A 19316-nucleotide genomic window follows, 5' to 3' on the forward strand; every position below is an offset into this window, starting at 1 on the left:
TTATAGCAACCTGGTTTCTACGACAACCGGTGACATTTTCATTATATCCCTCAGTTTGAGTTTGATTTAACAGAGACTGCAAACCTGTTTGAAAATGCAACCGGCAGCACTAAATGGCAATTTAACTCCCCAGTCTGGAAAACTGAAAGCATAAACATTTGATAAGTGCGCCCTGGAGATCAAGCACTTCCAGAGTCATTCATTGGGAGTTTGCAACAAGCATCCGATAGACTTTTCCTGCCTGCAACTGTTTACACAATTAGCTTTACTCTTTAATCAGATTTGTTTTTAACTATATACTGTATTATAAAAAATATAGTGTAGCGTGCTGTACGATCCGAGCTGATTTTCAATGTGTGAGCAGCTGGGCTGACCTCTCCTGGGCTGGGTATCAGCCTGTGTTATATTATTCTACACTGTATTGCTATAGCCACTGTGTCTGAACTGAGCACCTTAACTGCTTGGAAGACTTTTTCACTCGACTCTTTTTTGGGTGACATTATTCATTTAATGAATTTGTTGCTCATGCAGTAAGAAGTATGTCTCATGCAATAGGACTTTTCTTTAATTATCCATTTTCAATTAAACCTATAGGGTGGTTGGGACCTGTAAAACAAAACAAAGCTTTAAAAGCATTTCCTTACCAGTCTGATTGTTTAGGGTTTCCCAGAATAGTTTTTGTATTTACATTTGACTTTTTTTCAACTTGGTATGCTAATGGAAGACTACCCTGATGAATGGAATTCATTGTGAAATGATGATGTTATTTTATGCTTTGGTTCCTACAGACTGCATGCATGCAATACAGGCAATGAAAATGAGGAGAAGCATGCTGAGCAGTCGGACGAGACAGCCTGGACTTGACCTCTGGGGACTCGGCTCCAGTCTTCCTGAGTCCGTGAGCAGAAGGAGCCTGTGTAAGCAACTGTGACGGACGGGTCAGGGGGAGCGAGGGAGGAGAGAGGCCTCGGAGCTGACACTGCACACACAAACACCATGACAGCTACATAGAAAAAAAAACACTTTCCATTCCTTGAGATATTTGTAAAATGTACATTATTATAGAATTACATTTTTTAAGGCAGTCTCATGAGCACTCAGGAGGAAAATAATAAATGCAATTTCATCGGTTATTGCACTGGTTATTCATTCTCTAGAAAAGAGCGAGAGATCCTGAAACAAACACTGAACACAAGTAAAACAGTTAGAAATGTTTGTTACATAAGACCGTTTATTACAGCAACCTTGGTCCTTGGCATTTCCAGCAGTATTAATAACCAACTCTCTCAACTAGTTGTTGAGTCCCAGAAATTCCTTGAACCTTGATCGCTGTTGCTTGAATAATGCCTGATTTATGACATTAGCTGCAGTAATTACCCCAGATTAATTTAATATCCGTTGCCTCCATTTTGTGCGCATTTTAAGAAACATAAAGTTTGGCAGCACCAATTTTAACGTTAAAGGGCAAAAAGTAGCAATTTAAGTTAGCTATTTAGAGGACTCTGTAAATCTATTTCATATTAATTACACAGCAGGCCATTTCATAAATATTGTGTAAGACAGCCCCTATAATTCCTAGTTAAGTTGTCTGTTGAGTAATACCTAAAGCTAGGATACAGTTCCATGTTCTGAAATAAGGAATTTCTTCTGGTGCCCCACAGCTTGTTTAAAAATATAAACAGCTTCCTCATTTTATCATGTTTGTTTCCTTGGCAATCTTTTTCCACAAAAAGGAAAAAATAAAAGAAAGAATAGCTTGACCTGACACATGCACTAATAATAACTGTGCAATGCATCATTTTCAACAGGAAAACTTATACAAAGGTCAAGGAAAATGCTAAAACATTTTCAAGGAGCATTGACTCAATATAGGGTGTACTGAAGACAGTGTTTACAGAATAACGCAGAATGCGATTGATGTATTAATGACACTGGAATGACGGTATGATGGTCTAATTGGACAACGCTGCAATAAAAAAATCCTTCTATAAAGGATAAAATGCTTAATAAAAAAGCGTCTTCTGTCGACCTGTGTTTTACTGAAAGCCTAAATAGAGACACATATTTGTCCACAACAATTTCAGCTGCTTTACAATGGGACATAACATCATCCTCAAACCTCATCACAAAAGCTGTGAAAATGTATATTTGTCATGTCTTATATTAAGATGTATGTATTTCCCAGAAGTAAATGAAGTAAAAAGTTATTAATACACCTCTGTACTTGCCCAATGAGCATGTTAACATAAGCCCAGCTAATCTCCTATTATTGCCTTTTTTCACAACTATTGACATGAACTTTGGTTTATTGTGTGCCATTTGCATGGAATCCTTTGCACAGAGCCCTAGTCCTGTGACCTTTGAGAAGTCTTTGCGTATATATATCATATATATATATACATATTTATATAACAGCCCCCATGTACAAGCATCCCAGGATGCTTTGTAAAGTAGCGAGTCTCGACCCGTAACTGCTCAACCCTGCACAGGAGAGGCTCAGCTCAGGATTGAGGCACAGCTAAGAGAACAAACATGCAGTCATGCCTGGCTACAGCCAGTGTCATTTTTACACGGATAAGACATGACTTATTTCATTTGATGAGGTAAAAAAAGGATGCTCTAATCTTCTGTTTTACATTTTCCTTTTGCTCTTAAATTACTCTTAACTTTATTTCCTTATTGCATTTGCCTTAAACTGAGATATATACAACAAACCGTGTCTATTAAGCCGAGCATATAGCCTGCTCCAGCTTTTCAAGTCCTAAATGGACTTTATCAAGATACAATATGTTTCATATCTTGCTTAAAGTTCTGAAGTGTCTGACCAGGCAAGCACCTCTACTTATTGTGCCAAATAACACTTTCTTACTTATCAAGAGAAGAATTTGAGAACAAATGTTTATTCAATACCACTTACACATTAAAGTTATAATGTGACCAAGGGACTTAATCATTTGAGTTCTCTGAATAACATCCTAACAACATTTATATACCACAACTAAAGAGAAGGTAATATAAAGTAATGTGTTGGATCGTTACAAATGATTGTATTATTTTATTATCTTTACAAGACATAACAAATACCAAGAAAGCAATCATTTAGGTATCGTCAAGTCATTTTCTAATATTTTCAGACAAAACCAATTAAGTAGATATTAAAGTGAACTTTTAACTATTAAAACTGTTCTATTTTTGTTAGGATATTTCTTTTTTAATATCTTTGCCACCTTCAAGCCAAGGGTGTCTTTTGATGTGTGGAACCTTAGCAAAGCATGTGACCAAGATACTGAACCCTGGAGCTAAGGGTCTTTCGTCGTAGGATCACAAACGCCAATTCAAAACTAGGATTTGAACCAGCAAGCTCCTGGTGGTGTGACCCACCCTGAAATCATGTGGCAGTGCCATTCCTGAAGAAACCATTGGGGACCACCACTAAATAATATTTTATATTCTTTAGACCTGGAGTAAAACTCTGCAGGTATGTGTTAATACATATTTGTTGATATTCATGAAACTGTTCTAGATTGAAACAACATCATCTTAATAACTCATGGGTTGGAAAAGGTCAACTATTATATATACTTTTGCTGTGTAAGTGCATGTGACAGATAAAGATACATAACTAAATTAAAGGACAACAACTTATTTTGTTTTCCCCCTGGTCACTTCCTGTTTTCCGACCAGAGATATCGAAGTCTAACCCACCAGTGCTCAGTGTTAAGGAAGACCAGGCCGATCTGTGGAAATGTGATGGAACTAGGATCTCCTCGTACATGACAGCACCCCAGAGTACAGTGGAGATTCTGATTCCATGCAGATTGAAGATCTTGTTTGTTGTGTTAAGCACCAGGGTCACTGGGTATGAACCGGCATGATGTGCTGCAGCTCGCGACAGGGATCATCTGCTGTTTGACAAAAGACAGGTTGACTGTAAAGCTCCATTAGCTCTTTAATTGAATTTGATAATAATCTGCATTATCTGGGTGGCAACTCAACAGAGGTTAAATAGGTTACATTACCTCAAATTATTTAACTGTTGATATCTTTAAAGTGGGTGCACAGTAATGCTGAATTAATGCCATTCATGCAGAAATGTTCATACAGAATTACATTTTAGTTACTCCCACTTATTATAAAATCTTGGCAGCTAACATAACACTAAACTGAAAACCATTAAAGGACCTGAGAGGAAAACAACACTATGTATGGCTTAGTACAGTATATGATTTGAGAAAATTGTGTTCAAACTTACCTGGTTTTAAATCTACTTATGCTTCTATCAAACACGTGTGATCCTCTTTTCTAACCTCAAGCAGCTTGCTAACATTAAGAGTGATGTGTAATGCAGATTCTGAAACAGTCTCAGGCAGCAGAATTGGGCACATCTGTTACATGTTTACCAGGCTAAGATGTTCTATTACGGGCAGTTTTAGAGACTATTGTTTGATGCAGCTTCATCATTTCACATAGGGATGCTTAAACCAGTTGATTCCCAGGATGAAAAACACAAAAAATGTAGGTAGGTATATAAAGGATATAAATGACAAGAGAGAGAGAGAGAGAGAGAGAGAGAGAGAGAGAGAGAGAGAGAGAGAGAGAGAGAGAGAGAGAGAGAGAGAGAGAGAGATCCTGATACAGGGGAAACTAATTCCAATTCCAGTATTGAAGCAACACCACTCAGAATGACTGTGAACATCATGCAACAGGAACGGGAAAGGGAAATAAAACCGTCATCTGAAGCAGCTGCCTTTTTAACTTGTTCTGATTCATGTAACAAAAAAAAAACATACCAATACATTTCAGAATAAATGCACCACTAAACTGTTTCTGATATCAGTGACTGCTATACTGCAAGTTATAAAGATATATAGCAACAGATAAGAAATGTAGCACTGGGTTGACAGATGTTTTGTGTTCGTTCCTGGAGGGTAGCTTACTGGCTGCATTCTAGAGGCTGGATTATATATATATATATACATATATATATATATATATATATATATATATATATATATATATATATATATATATATATATATATAAATGTAAAACTAGACGGATGTGCTTATAAGTTAGTGGTACCTAGCACTCACTGGCATCGCACCAAAGTCTTGCTATTGACAGCACCTTTGGGAGTACGTGGCTGACTTTACAAAATAAAATATATCTTATTTTAAGTTCAAAACTGTATCCTGTTTTCTACAAAGATACAAAATGAATGTGATGGATAAATTACCAGCACAAAGAGCATGACCTAGGGAAATAGTTCTATTTCAATAACCCCGGTGCAGGACAGTTTGGAGCCCACAGTTTTATTTACTTTTTTTTAATTGAAGGGTATTAAATCCATCAACAGCAGATCCTGTAGGAAGCTAGGAATTTAAAGGAGCAGTCCTGGCTTCAGATGGCTTGGAAAGGCTCCCATCATTTTCTTTTTTTAAAAAGGAAGACAAACATTAATCATTGAAAGCACAGCATAGGCAGCTGAACAAAAGCCATTTGCTGTAGCTATCGTATGGGGTAACAGCTAACTGTCAGAAACTGATGCAATTCATAATTTGAGAAACAGACAAATTACAGTGCCATATTACTTACCTAGGACTTTTAAAAGGCATTTGCAATGTTGAGATCAAAAGATAATTTTTTCGCAGAAATGCAACATTTTAAACCGCTATGACAAGATCTTGTTTAGTATTCCCACATCGTCGAGGAGCTAGTTTTTGTCTGTTTTTTTTATTTTAAAATTTCTAATTTTTGTAATGATTTTAAATATATTGTGTTTGCACTGTGTAAACTGCAATTCAAGAAGACTTTTGCAGTTGAAAATTATGCGCTTTACTTGCACTTATCTGCTCCCTATGTTTACTGCATTTAATCCTGTACTTTAAAGAGTATAACATATTATACTCTAATATATGATGTATACTCTAATATATGATATATATAGTATAATATATTATACTCATATAATATATGCTGACAGCCTCAAAAGCCAACATTTTCTTGTGCAATACATGATGTGTGTCTGTCATCCCTATCTACGATTTTTGGTTTGGTATCAGGAATAGGGCCTAGTTTCAGAATGAGCCTGGAGACTGTAGAGTTCATATTAAATGTATAAATAGTAGATACAAGAGGTGCTGCAAACTGGGTATTTGACAGAAAATGAGTGGAGATTAAGCAGCATCCCACCAACTCAAGGCCTGGTTTAATCAGTGCACAGGTTCTCATTAAATAAGCAAGACTGCTTGTACTTATTTAGCAGAGGGGTCTGCCAGCTGCTAGTCAGGGCTGTTCATTTTTTGAACGTACAGGTATGAAAGAATAGGACCGACAGCTTTTATGCAAAATGTGAATCTAATGTATTTTTACGATGCTTACACTGTATTGATCCACTTAAACACAGGCAATTCTATGTAAATGTGCATGCAGATAAAACCACTCCAGACCGACTTAGAAAGAGTGTTTAGCATTTGAAGTGGTGACTTTGAAAGCAATGCTTTTGTTGGAACAATAGTATTTATCTACATCAGTGGAGTGGGGGAGATTGATCTCTGCATACAGTCACTAACTTTTCAATCTGGGCTAACTAATCTGTGTATTGACAGGCACTTCACTTTGATGAAAAACGAGAATTTTTAGGTACAAAATGAAAAAAAATGAAAAGTGCATAAAACAGTGCAGTGAAATTGTTCTTTTTCTTGAAATCTTTACACCTTATCCTGTAAATAATAATAATAATAATAATAATAATAATAATAATAATAATAATAATAATAATAATAATAATAATGGTTTCCAGTGGAAGCAGTTCAGAAATATGTGCATCATGTTTTTTTTTAGCTGAGATATTTTTTGGTGTAATTGTGGGATGTGAGGGTTGGTTATTTTATGGTCTTTTATTGAGATGATCCAAGCTCCAGCAGTTCAGTATGATTCAGAAGATTAGGAGCTTGTGATGACAGGGACAAATTATTTACCAGCAGTATAAAGTGCAGCCTAGCTCCACAATATTAGCGTGCTACTGTTATAAAATGATCTTGGTGCACGACCTTTGCCCAGATATTACTTCAGGTAGAATCAGCTTCCCTAGACAGGGAGGCAGGCACAGGTGGGTGACCTGTGTGGGAGACACTGCTTACATTGATCGTCCTGTAAACAAGATGTAAACATGCAGTATAGTTAATCAGTAGATTAGGTAGATAGGTACTATTTAAGTTATGATGGTGACTCACCCCAGTTCGTAGTAAGCAAGTAGTTTTTCCTATGCGTGCTCCATTCTTGTCAGTTGTTTAGGTCAGCAATTGGTGGATGTACATGATGAGACTGTTGTTGCACTGCTGGTAGTCCTTTCAAAGCAGTGTTTCGGTACATCATGTCTCTTGTCAAACCTCCTTTAGAAAGGCAGTCTAGAAGTGCCTGTCCAGGGCAGTTGGTCTTGACATGAGTTTTAATTGAAAAACGTATGGCGATACCTCAGTGAATAAGCACACCTTGTCCTGTTATATTCAGATTTTATAATGTGTTTGATGTTATGAATAAATAATGTAGTCCAACAATCCCTTTGACATGTGGGGTGTACATTTTTTTCTTTACAATCATATACCAGTGGACTTCTATTAAAAATGAACCATATTCTGGCCCAGTAAATTGTTATGATGAACAATGAAGATTAGCCAGTTCTAGAGTAGCTATGGAGTCATGGAGATAAATAGGTGGGTTCACCAGTTTTAAGCCTTATTACAGGTCATCTGAAAATACAAGATGCTACCTGGATTTGCACTACAATTAGCACAACAATTAAGAAAACAAATCTACAAGCTTTACAAGCTTAAGAAATATTTTTATTATGCACATTTACCCCTTTTTCAACAACTTTTAACATGAAAAGCTTGTGTTGATGTTGTTTTCATTTTTGAAACACTCCCCGTGATTTTTTAAACAGAACTGGAAGAGCGCCCAAAACTGAACTCTAAATATAATAAAATAACATAAAACAACTTAAAATACAGCAGATAATTATATGTTTACAAATTCATACATTTAAAAATTAGTAGTATTCCCTTTTCAGTATTTTTTTTTAAAGTGAAAGTCATTGCACTTAAAGATTGTCATACAGAAATGAAAATCACTGGAAGCCAAATAGTTAATCATTTATTAGTTTAATTAAAAGTGTTCTTTTGGTTTAGAAAAATGCTTCTCTTATACTTTAACTGAGTTTTCAGATTTCTATAGAAACCAAGTACCACACAGAGGTCATAGTAATGTTTTAAGTATTTCCAAAAAATAAACTGTGTTCTTAGTCACGCGTGATCTGACGCAATCAAATAGAAAAGTTAAAAACTACATTTAAATCAACAGCTACGTCGTCATCTCAAGTCCATAGGTAGTTCTTCAATGGTGTCCATCAATAAAGCATGTTGAAAAGTTGGTCCAAAATCATACATTGGAAGGTCAGAGTTTATGCCAGTGCCAAAGCGCACCATGAATCCTGTCGTACAGGAACAGATAGTCCGGTCTGTTGGGCGATGGAGGATGGTGTGAAGTGGTAATCCTCATACTTCAGCTCTGAATGTCCGTGGTCTGTGTGAGCTGGTGCCTGGGGGAAGCAATAAATAAACCCGATAAGCTTACTGTAACACAAGAGACAGAAGAGACGCACATTTTAAATACAAGCCACTGTATTAACACATTACACAGCTCAGCCTCTAATTTAATTCAGTAATTCCAAGACCATGTTACCATAATTAACAGAAGCAAGTTGCTAGTTTTGCAAATCAGCTTTCTAACGTCACCAGAGAAACGTACCTGAGTAACAGATGCCACCGTTTGGCCTGCGAAGGGGGAGGCAGACATGTTGGGTTCACTTTTTATAGTGGAGGCGCTCTCAGAGGTAGTTATTGAAGAGGGTGAGTTTGTACTGGAAGTCGAGGAACCTGCAGAAAAAGAATGAAGATTCATTTTTTATTCAAGTAACAAAAACAGAAGCAAAAGATAAGTGAATGCGGATTCAAAAGTCACCAATATTTATAAACTGAATTAATAACACCCATCTCTATTGGACATTGTTGATTAAGCTTTGTGATCAAATAAATAGGCTACCTTTGAGTATTTTTTGCATATCAGACCCACACTGTTTTGCTTTAACTATTATTTTTTTTTAGGTAACCCTATAGTATACAGTATTTAGTGCCAGTAACAAAGCGTACCTGTGGAGTTTTTACATTTGTTCAGATTCTTTGGTTTTCTCTTTCTTGTTTGAATGCTCTCTTTCTTCATAGCCAGTGGTCTTGCAACCTGAAAAAGAAATAGGGCAAAATTAAACCTCTGCAGCTAGACCCAAATTAAAACATCTGTTTTTTATAATAATCATAAGAGTTACAGTGTTGTTAATAATATAATGAATATTATATGGTGTTGAAAATGCTCAACATACCCCATGAAGTTTCATGTAAAGCCCGCAAGCGTTGCACACCGGCTCCCCTTCAGCGTTCCGTCTCCACAGCGTTGTGGTGGTGGTGTGGCAATTCGTGCAACACAGACCCGCGCGCCGGGAAGAGGACTGCTGGAACGAAAGCAACAGAACAGGTTAGGACGCAGGTTCAGTGAAACCGCAGTGAGCTGACTGCACGGCTTTCAAAACCAGCGCTATAAAACGTGGTTATTGGTCAACACAACAGCAAATGCATAATATGCCCACTAGAAAATGAAGTATTACATGTGGGCAAATAACCGTTTCAATTAAACAATATCAACCAGTGACAAGTGTCACCTGTTCATTTTTTTAATGTGTTTTTTTTTTGTTTGTTTGTTATATATGAAACGGTTTTTTTTTTTTTTTAATAAACTGTTCGGAATAATGGTATCGTTGTATTTTTATTAGATTTTATCGAGTATGGATTATTTAGGTCTCTGCATTAGTGCTCGCACAATTGAGATGTAGGCCTATCTGTGCTGGCTCTGCGGGCACAAAAACTAAACCAAACTAAATTAAACGCCTGTAATATTTTGGTTTTGATATAAATTGTTTATTAAATAAATCTCAGAACCGTTTGCCACAGTAATTCCTTTTAAATTCCGATTGCTTAATTTGATTTAATTTCAGCAAAAAGATAAACGGTACGGTTGCATTTTAAACCAAACGGGTGGCATTGTTTTTAATTATTATTATTTTTTTACAGGCTCTTCAGGAGTATACGGTTATTGTATAGTCTTAATATAACAACCTTTCAAGGTCAAGGTATTTTAAGGACAAAAGCTAAAATAATGTATTGCTAATTCTCAAGTAGGTTATTACTCAGCAAGGCATTCTCAGTATTCTTTTGATACCAATCTGACCCACAAAGGAAGTCGTTGACCCTGGTTTGTGTATTGGATTTCCTATCGTCACCTTTTACTCGTCATAGACCGTGTTTTTTTTTTATTATTATTGAAAAATAGTTTCCCTAATATTGTAAATGAAATGTGTTACTGTATAAATAAACCAAACCTCGCTCAATTTATTAAGGGTGTGTTTAAATTAATTCACTGACTTTTTTATATATGTATTTTCAAACACGTCTCAAAATTCATATTTGCCTACAGATGCATCTTATTTGTTTATCTTCTATATACTGTCACTGATTTAGCATGTTTATTATTATTATTATTATTATTATTATTATTATTATTATTATGCGAAAATATAATGAGAAATGTCCCGTATCTTACCAGTCTTTTCTGTGGTTTGATAAGAGGCCTGTTGATGCCGTTCATCTTGTGGTAGAGCCCACAGGCGTTGCAGAGATAGTGGCCCGTGCCATCCCTCCTCCAGAGCGGCGTGGAGATGGAGCCGCAGTTAACACATTCTCGACCCTCGCCCGGAAATTCTTCCATGAGATCTAAAATATGGAGAAGACAAAATATGTATTGTTATGCAATCTTTTTAGTCTAATTGCAAAACCATAATAATAATAATAATAATAATAATAATAATAATAATAATAATAATAATAATATACCAGTTGACATTATTTTCTGTTAGTTATTAAACTGAACAAATACTGTACAGGAGGGGAAAATAAAGTGTTTGTCGTATTATGTAGTATAGGCTACAACTTAAACGGAATCGTTTCTTTCTCCTCAAATTATAGCGCACGTGTTTGAGGATGATTTTTAATGTTAGTAGTATTATTTTATTTTGCGTTATCAGCTAATATACACAAGTCTGGAACAAAAACAAAGTTGATATTTACTGTAATTTTAGTTTTGGGTATAGGCTATAGTTTTTCATGTTTATTTTCAGAAAATTGAATGTTGCCCAAAACTAAACAATTTATTATTTATTTATTTATTAAACTTGCAAGCAATTTTATCATGATGGAAATATGACTTGCAATTAAATAACTGTTTTTAACAAAAATATATATACTATATCACATATACTGAAGTATATCACATATACTGCAGCTTATACAACCCACATATCTAACTGTATGCAGACCCACAGCGAAATTAATAATGTAAAGGCTGCAGGAAGCAACGGTTCGACAGGGATGACGCATGCAGAGCGAGGTCTCTCTCGCAAAAACAGATCCTCGGTGTTTTTGTTATTGTATGCTGATAGTAGCAAATGAAGAACTGTGGAGGCTTTCCTGATTTCAATCAAAGCGGGTTCGGGATGCTGGCCGGTGGCGACAGGCAGACTGGGGCAAGAGACTGATGGAATGTCTTTTGGTGATTTAAATGTCTTTGTGATCCAGTGCTTCCAGTATCAATCACACCTTGAAGCGACGCAACACTGACAAACGACAGACTACCCATTCCCTGTAAGGGGAATGGATGGGGTCAGCTCTTCTGCACTTTGCTTTGAAAAGTTTAGAGAGCGTAATCCACTATATACAGCTGTACAGAGCACATAAAAAAGAAAAGAAAAAGATCCCCCAATAAAATAACGTCTCTTTAAACAAACTCCAGTGGCTGAACATTTAGCCTATTGTTCAGAGCGAATTTCAATTGTGTGAGGCACGTTTTGCATATAAAGGTGTATTGTAGTTAAATGTGAGGTTAAACTTTCTTTATAACTTTCTCAATAACAAATACAAGTATTATATTAGTAGGACTGGTCAGAGTATTATATATATATATATATATATATATATATATATATATATATATATATATATATATATATATATATATTTCAGTTATTGATCATACAGGCCTAATGATTCGATTCTTATAAAGCGTTTAAAAAAGATTTTAAAAATACATTGTTGCACTTAAAACATTGTAAATCCTGTAAAACTTAATTAGCGGTAGTTAAATTACAATTACATAATTACGACAAGTGTTATATTAAGACCACATAAAAACAGTAGACTGTCTGTAGCAAACGTAAAAAGGTACAGGATACGGGTATATCACCTGTAATTTACCTGATAATTAGCGTAGGCTATATAAATATGTTACCCTAACCTCTACTCCCCCAAGAAACCGAAAAAAAACCTCTGAAACTCTCTAAAAAACCTCTGTGGGTGCTTTTCCGTCTGACTTTACTCTCCATTACTACAAAGATAAGGCAATTTTATTCACAGCAATAAATCTGATGGCGACGCCATTTTGCTTTTTCTGTTTAATTTCCAAAGCAGCAGCAATATAATACATACATAAATAAATAAAAGTGATCTAATACCTGGTCTTCTGTTTTGAGATTTGTGTGGATTGGACATCAGTGGGATTACTGTTGAACGCTTGATCGGGTTTCACTGTCTCTTGAAAGACCCGCCGATTGATGTTATTTGGGAATTGTTTGGGCAAAATGGAATTAGGAGACCGCGAGTCTGTTCTCCGCGAGGCTTGCGGATTTACTTCAATAACTAACTTAAAAGACGCGCAGCTATAAAACTGCTGTCTGTTTTAAACAAAGTAATTTATGTAGAAGCACACAGGTCCTGATCCACAGAACACTTAGGGTTCACTTTTCAGCCGAGCTGATTTTGTGAATTGTATTTATTTATATATTTGCAAGCTTCAAGTTTTGCAATTTGTAGCCCATATTAAACACGGGGTAAAATATTATAAACAGTTCGTACTTTGTGCTACTGATGAATTAAAGGGATTTTAAAAATACATAAACTCACATAAACCTACAATTGTGTTTACATGCTTGTCTCAGTTGTACCATATCCTTGCTTTACGTCGATGTATCTGCGTGTCTATGTACACATGTCCTACAACTATTTATCAGCGGCTCTCTCTATAGAAATATGTATCATGGTAAAGAATATTCATATATAGATGCACTAGCCTTAAATTAAAGTGCTCTGGAATTATTAAATGCATCTATCTTGCCGGTATACTTCTCAGGCATAGATGTATGCAGTGCTACGTTCCTATGTCTGAAACAACCCAAACACACTGTCATTTTTATAAATGTAAAAATTGCACAACCTATCAACAATTCAAGGAATGTCTAGCAATGCAATTCGCCAGTACAGTGGCCTAGTTGAGCACACCTTTTTTTTTTTAAATACTCTAAACAATATAGATGTAGGCACGACCGCTAGTTCAATAAAAAATACTACTACGACTACTACTGCGACTAATAATAATAATTTACCTAAACTGGACCGCCTGTTCTGAAGACTCTGGATCATGGTGGTTTCGAAGTGTGTTGGTGCCCATGACGATGCCACCTCCGGGCTCATGTAGGTCGGGTAAGGGCTAGAATAGGATCCACTGACCGAGCGCACTAAAGCGTTACCATATTGCTCCGCTCTGCCGCTGTTGCTGATCACCAATGGGTTCTGGTACGCTCCTTCCCTGGTGCTGCTGCTGACTGCGGTGCTGTGCGAGTAGGAGAACCCGGACGGAGCGTGTGGACTTCCCGGGTTAAAGGTAGTATCTGTACCAGCCTGCGCCCAGCCGTGGTGGCTGCCCAGAGGGTGAGTCTGATGTGCCGAGTCGCAGCTCTGGAGATACGGCAGCGTCTGGAGCATGGAAGGCACCCTGGTTGTGGGTACGTACACAGGTGAGCTCGCGGAGGAGTGGAGGTAGTTCCCCGAGTCGTGCGGGTAAGCAGACTGTCCATGGTTGGTTGCTAACGCCAGGCTCGGATACATTCTGCAGTCGCCGGGCTAACTTAGATCCTTCTGTTGTCCTGGTATCCTTTTGAGTAACTGATTCCAGCGGCGGTAAAGTACTTCCACCACACTCAGGTGCGTGTCTCGATTTAAAATGGAACCGGTCTGGGCACCTGAGACAAGGGATCCCTTTAAAGTCAAGCCGCAATAAACAACTCTCTCCCAGTGATTATAATCTCATTAATACCTGAAACGAAACAGACAATGGATGTTAAATCTAATCAACTTCTTTCGGAGCACAAATTCTTGTGACTTCTAATGGCAGAATGCATATTATATTGCTCGTGTTCAAAAGCAGTGCTAAAGGGTGTGACGGCTTGTTTTGTATGAGCAGTATAGGCTACTGATAATAATGCACGAGCCGCAAGCAGTAGCACATAAACGGGTCTTATTATTATTAACAATGTATAGACAACAGGCTACGATAATCTTTGACAACAGTTTTCAGTTCATTTATAAATCTGGTAATACACACAGTATGCCATCTAACCCAAAAAGTAAAAAAAAACAAACAAAACAAAAAAAATATATATATATTGTATTTAGCAAGTAAGGTGCAGCTTTAAATGTGGAAAAAAACACCGAATGGATTCTATTTTTAACATTTCGCTTTGTACTTCTGTCATTTGAACATCTAGTTGTGTTTTATCACACACAGTGAAGCCTGTTCTAAAAAATAATTTAAAAATCCTATATTCCATGTATACAGTTCAATACGACATGCCTCCTCCTGTTTTCGATATGGCAAAGGAGAATATGGCCTGGCGAAACAAAATCAGTTATACCTGCCTTCATCATCAACAGATAACATTACATTCATATCATATCACGTACACATATTATTTTATCACATCACACACATAACATAATGTATTGATAATATACTCGCACAAATACAATTTCATCCAAAACCCATCACTGCATTATCTTAGCAGATAAGGGCATCTGAAAGATAAGCAATTCACTTCATAAAAAAACGAAAAGAAAACTCGCAGATACTTACAGTCAGACTACGATCAGAAACGCTGAAGATAACCTACTAAAATGTTTTAAATCCTCAACCCCAAAACAAAAAAGAGAACAGGGCAGTTGTCCGGTTAAAGTAAATCGGGATGAACAGGTACAGTAAAACTCCTATATCTGTAAGCAAACAACTGTTGCCTTCTCTGATAATCTCGGATTTTAAGTGGGTTCTCCAGGCTTTGCCTCCAGCACCTTTACAGCCAGTTATTTGTATGGGCAGGGCCACGTGACCCCTCCTAGGTAGAACATTGAGTTCTGGGGGAAAAATGGGTGTCTACCTGAAATTGACTCTCATCTGGAGGGACTGTTACAGGATTGATAAAAATCAATTATTACCGACTTTTCTTTTCTTTTTTTTTTGTAATACTGTAGCCAATTGCACACTGCCACCTCGGTGTTCCGTATGCTGTCCTCACGGAGATGTATTAAGAAAGCGTAGCCTGTTTTTTTGGAATTCATATTCAGAATAAGCACGTTTGACCTCTATTGCGCCTTTTAACATCAATTTGAGCACACTTGCAAGTAAACACATAACTTATCAAAGTAAAAATAAAAGCTAATTTAACTCTGTTCCTAAACTGTTTTTGACTCTCAGAGAATAATTAATCTGTAGCATATGTCTGCGCTTTAAGAAATACCTTGTCAATTTTGTTCTTGTTATAAAACGCACGCATTTAGTTATACATATATTTTTGTTACATATTTGTTTATAATGTTTTTATTTAATAGAATTTAAATGATTTAAAGATAGTTAATTATTTGTATATTTATATTTTTCAGACCTCTTATAACCGATATCATACTGAGCTATAATTCTTATTTTAATTTTATATCATATAATAATTTTATAAAATCAGAATAAACAGCACACTAAAACAAAAAAAGAACAATTATGCCGCTTAGACGCAGAAATAAAGACTGAAAAAAACGTTATTTTATATTCACCTGTAGTAAAACGAGCTTTTCCTTTTAATAAAGTTTAATTTGTTTTATATATTTGAATAAAGCACATTTCAGTTGACCACTTACCTTTCTTTCTTTCTTTCTTTATTTCTTTCTTTCTTTCTTTCTTTCTTTCTTTCGCAGTGCAAATCCAAAATCATTTTTAAATATTTACCGTACACAAAAGAGTAATCCAATTTTTTTGTGAGAGAAAAAGATATATTCGGATTGTTTGAAGTCATCCTTAGGACTTCTGACTGTCCGCTTTCTACAGTTTAGGGAAAGTTATAGTCATCTGCTTTATGGGCTGATACATTTTAGTAGCTTCTTAATCAACAATGAAAGCGAAATGATAAGAAATTACTGCATCATAAGAGGACATGGCGATAGTAGATTTTTGATTTAGAGTGGCGGGCCGAAGGGTAAGCATAAATGAATGTTGCAATACCTCGACCGAATGATAAAAAGATGATATGCAACTAACGAGAACAAATATAGTTTGCAAACATTTAATGTTAGAGTAATATAATAAATATTTCAAATAGATATTTCTTCTTAGAATACAGGCATGAGAATATATATATATATATATATATATATATATATATATATATATATATATATATATATATATATATATATATATATATATATATATAAAACAGTCAGTGTATACAATACGCATGATATAACGGATATGTGCTTCAGAATTTTAATATATTGAAAATGGCGTTATGGTTTAGGTTTAGTATGGGCCTATCGCAACACCGCTGGTGGCTTACCTTTGAAAGGGATGACAGCAATAATGTGAAGCCATTATTCATGGCACAGTGCCAAGTTGTAAATGATATTTACCCGCTATTGAGTTGAAATGACCCAAGCAAGAATACAAACTTGAGAAGGAATTATTGAAACACTTCAGCAATTTAACAAACCGAATAAGGACAAATTCACAACCATTCACCGTGCCAACACCACCTGTTTTTTTGTTCGAAAAAGAAAACAAAACGTTATTAAAAAGAACAACAACTAAATAAAAATTGATACAACATTCCTTAACATAATGCTGGATATAATGATGGTTACCATGTAACGTGACGGAGAAGCAAAACGCAGTTAATACCTTGTGGTTTACCTGTTAGTCCTGCTTGCATACAGAGGAAAACAAGGACAACATATATAGGCCAAGAAGCAACCGAATCAAAGTGTGGCTGCAGGTAGCGCAGTTCTTTTTAATAATTAAGAACACGCCTGTCTGCACGATTCATTATTAGGCCTACTTTTTTCTTTACTTTTTCTCGATCAGAGACAAGTTCGCCATCAATTTGTCTGTCACACTATTTCCCTTCAAACCTGCAAAATCACCGAAAATATTTACAGCAAGGCCGGGGCAAAATCAATAGAAAACAACAACAACAACAAAAACAAGTGTCATTTAAAATAATAATAATAATAATAATAATAATAATAATAATAATAATAATAATAATATAGATGTGTTGTATTTGTTATCATTTAAAACAAATGCATTGATCAAACGCCAGATTCAATTAACTTAATTTCATTAGAATACACCGACGTCTGTGACTTCATCGGATTGTGTTAATTTGCGTCTTTTAAAAAGGATTCTGCTAATTTAATTATATAGTTTTATGCCGGTATTTTTCATTTTGGATGTTTTTTTTTTTTTTTTTTTTTAAGAATGAAAACATTAAGCCTATGATAATATAGGCTAATAAGAACACTGAAATGCGTTGGCCTAAATGTGATGGTTTTTATCTTTACTTTTATTTTAACTTTAAACAATACATTGAAAGATATTTAACATAAGCGTTTTATAAATCATGATTTTAAATGTGTCGAGTTCCGTAAGTGTACTGGTGTTAAATTTGTGACAGATAGCCTGCACGGAAAAACGAAGCACATGCCCTGAAAGATTACACATATTATAGGACTATATAAGGTCAAATATACAAGAAAGTCAAGTGATCTATCTGTTGCCTATCATCTAACCAATAGATGCAAGCCTTTATTTTTGGTGGCCGTCTTTTTAAAAGTGTACCTGGTGTGTTAATTATTTTTTTTAATGCTTGGTACAGAGCAAATCAAATAAACCAGCACTGTCGGGAGGTGGTAGGTTAATTTTATAGACCTATAAACCTACCAATTATGAGCTTCACTTAGAAAACAGGGCAATCATAAGCGCTTTCTTCTCTATATCCTTACCTGTGTATCTGTCAATGTCGTTAAACACAAAGATAAAACAGATTAAGCCAGCCAACAGAGTGTGAAGTTACAATCAATTAAAGAACACGATCGAATGCTTCAACTCGTTGAAATGGAACAAGGCGATGCTATATACCTTGAAAGTGTACCTAACCCCTGTCGAGGGCCAACCAATGGTGGCGCGATCAATGGTTGATCATCCAATGGGAAGCGAAGTACTTGAGCAAGATTTACAGCGCACAAAACCCGAGCACAGCAATTTTAAAATATTGTGTGTCATGTAGCGTTATTGACTTGCTAATATTGTAAAATTAGCCAACAATTTACCCAGAGGCTACAGTATATGATTATTAAATTAACCGTGCTTCAGTGCAACGTTTGTGAAATGTTTTTTGAAGGAAAAAATAATCACGACAAACATAGTTTGAAACAACAACAGTATTCTACTTTTTAGAAATATGAAGTTCTTTACTTATGGTAAAGGTTTAGATTTCCAAAATATTTCTTAGGCTGCTGATTTTAAATTAACTGTCAAATTGTTTTATTACTGAATCAAGAATGAACACATTTTGCTTTATAAAGTCCAATGAAACCAGTTGACTAATGTTAACACGTTGAATTACATTCCGCTTTGTAGTTTTCCATATACTTTTGAGATATCATTTTGTAGTTTATTTGATTACATGATGTAAATAAAAGATCTAAATTATGTTCATATAGTATATTTTTTTAATTAGGTCTCAATTCTAAAATTCTAGGTGATGTAAACATTTGGCCACCCCTTTAACATCAAACGTGTTATCATTTCTAAAAGATATTTTAAAAGGAAGGATTATTTTTGTATGAATTTCTGGCTGCATTTTATGTCAAAATGGATTTGACCACAAATGAATTCGCTCGTATTATTGCGATTTGAGTAATATACTGGTTAGACCAATGTATCATTTTTAATCAAGATTAATTTATTTGTGTGTGGTTGGTTCTTTTAATTAGAAAGTGATC

General features: G+C 35.5%; 1 protein-coding gene and 1 long non-coding RNA gene across 6 annotated transcripts; one reads left to right on the forward strand and one right to left on the reverse strand.

The window, feature by feature from the left end:
• Positions 1-2537: 2537 nt before the first annotated feature.
• Positions 2538-4139, forward strand: LOC131702015 (uncharacterized). The gene is made up of 3 exons (XR_009309246.1): positions 2538-2603; positions 3200-3478; positions 3685-4139. It is a non-coding gene; the product is annotated as an uncharacterized LOC131702015 (long non-coding RNA).
• Positions 4140-7822: 3683 nt separating this feature from the next.
• Positions 7823-18413, reverse strand: LOC117425019 (transcription factor GATA-5-like). Of its 5 annotated transcripts, none has more exons than XM_059004224.1 (7): positions 18315-18413; positions 13601-14310; positions 10711-10880; positions 9437-9565; positions 9210-9297; positions 8809-8936; positions 7823-8599 (listed from the first exon to the last, which is right to left on the reverse strand). In XM_059004224.1, the coding sequence occupies exons 2-7, from the start codon at positions 14100-14102 to the stop codon at positions 8462-8464; spliced, it is 1155 nt and encodes a 384-aa protein (XP_058860207.1). In that variant the 5' UTR covers positions 14103-14310; positions 18315-18413; the 3' UTR covers positions 7823-8461. The 5 variants fall into 5 exon arrangements, with proteins under 5 accessions (XP_058860207.1, XP_058860208.1, XP_033897536.2 ...); XM_059004225.1 differs by lacking the exon at positions 18315-18413 and adding an exon at positions 16176-16337; XM_034041645.3 differs by lacking the exon at positions 18315-18413 and adding an exon at positions 15127-15334 and having other exon boundaries at positions 9437-9562.
• Between the last annotated feature and the right edge of the window lie 903 nt (positions 18414-19316).

Source organism: Acipenser ruthenus, chromosome 29, assembly GCF_902713425.1.
Source record: "Acipenser ruthenus chromosome 29, fAciRut3.2 maternal haplotype, whole genome shotgun sequence".
Classification (NCBI taxonomy): domain Eukaryota; kingdom Metazoa; phylum Chordata; class Actinopteri; order Acipenseriformes; family Acipenseridae; genus Acipenser; species Acipenser ruthenus.

Excerpts from the sequence above, each read along its gene's own strand:
- LOC117425019 (XM_059004224.1), bottom strand. The coding sequence starts at position 14,102 with ATGTATCCGAGCCTGGCGTTAGCAACCAACCATGGACAGTCTGCTTAC. Across the intron at positions 10,881-13,600 it reads GAACAGGCGGTCCAGTTTAG|ATCTCATGGAAGAATTTCCG; the intron begins GTAAATTATTAT and ends TCCATATTTTAG. Across the intron at positions 8,937-9,209 it reads CAAATGTAAAAACTCCACAG|GTTCCTCGACTTCCAGTACA; the intron begins GTACGCTTTGTT and ends CTTTTTCTGCAG.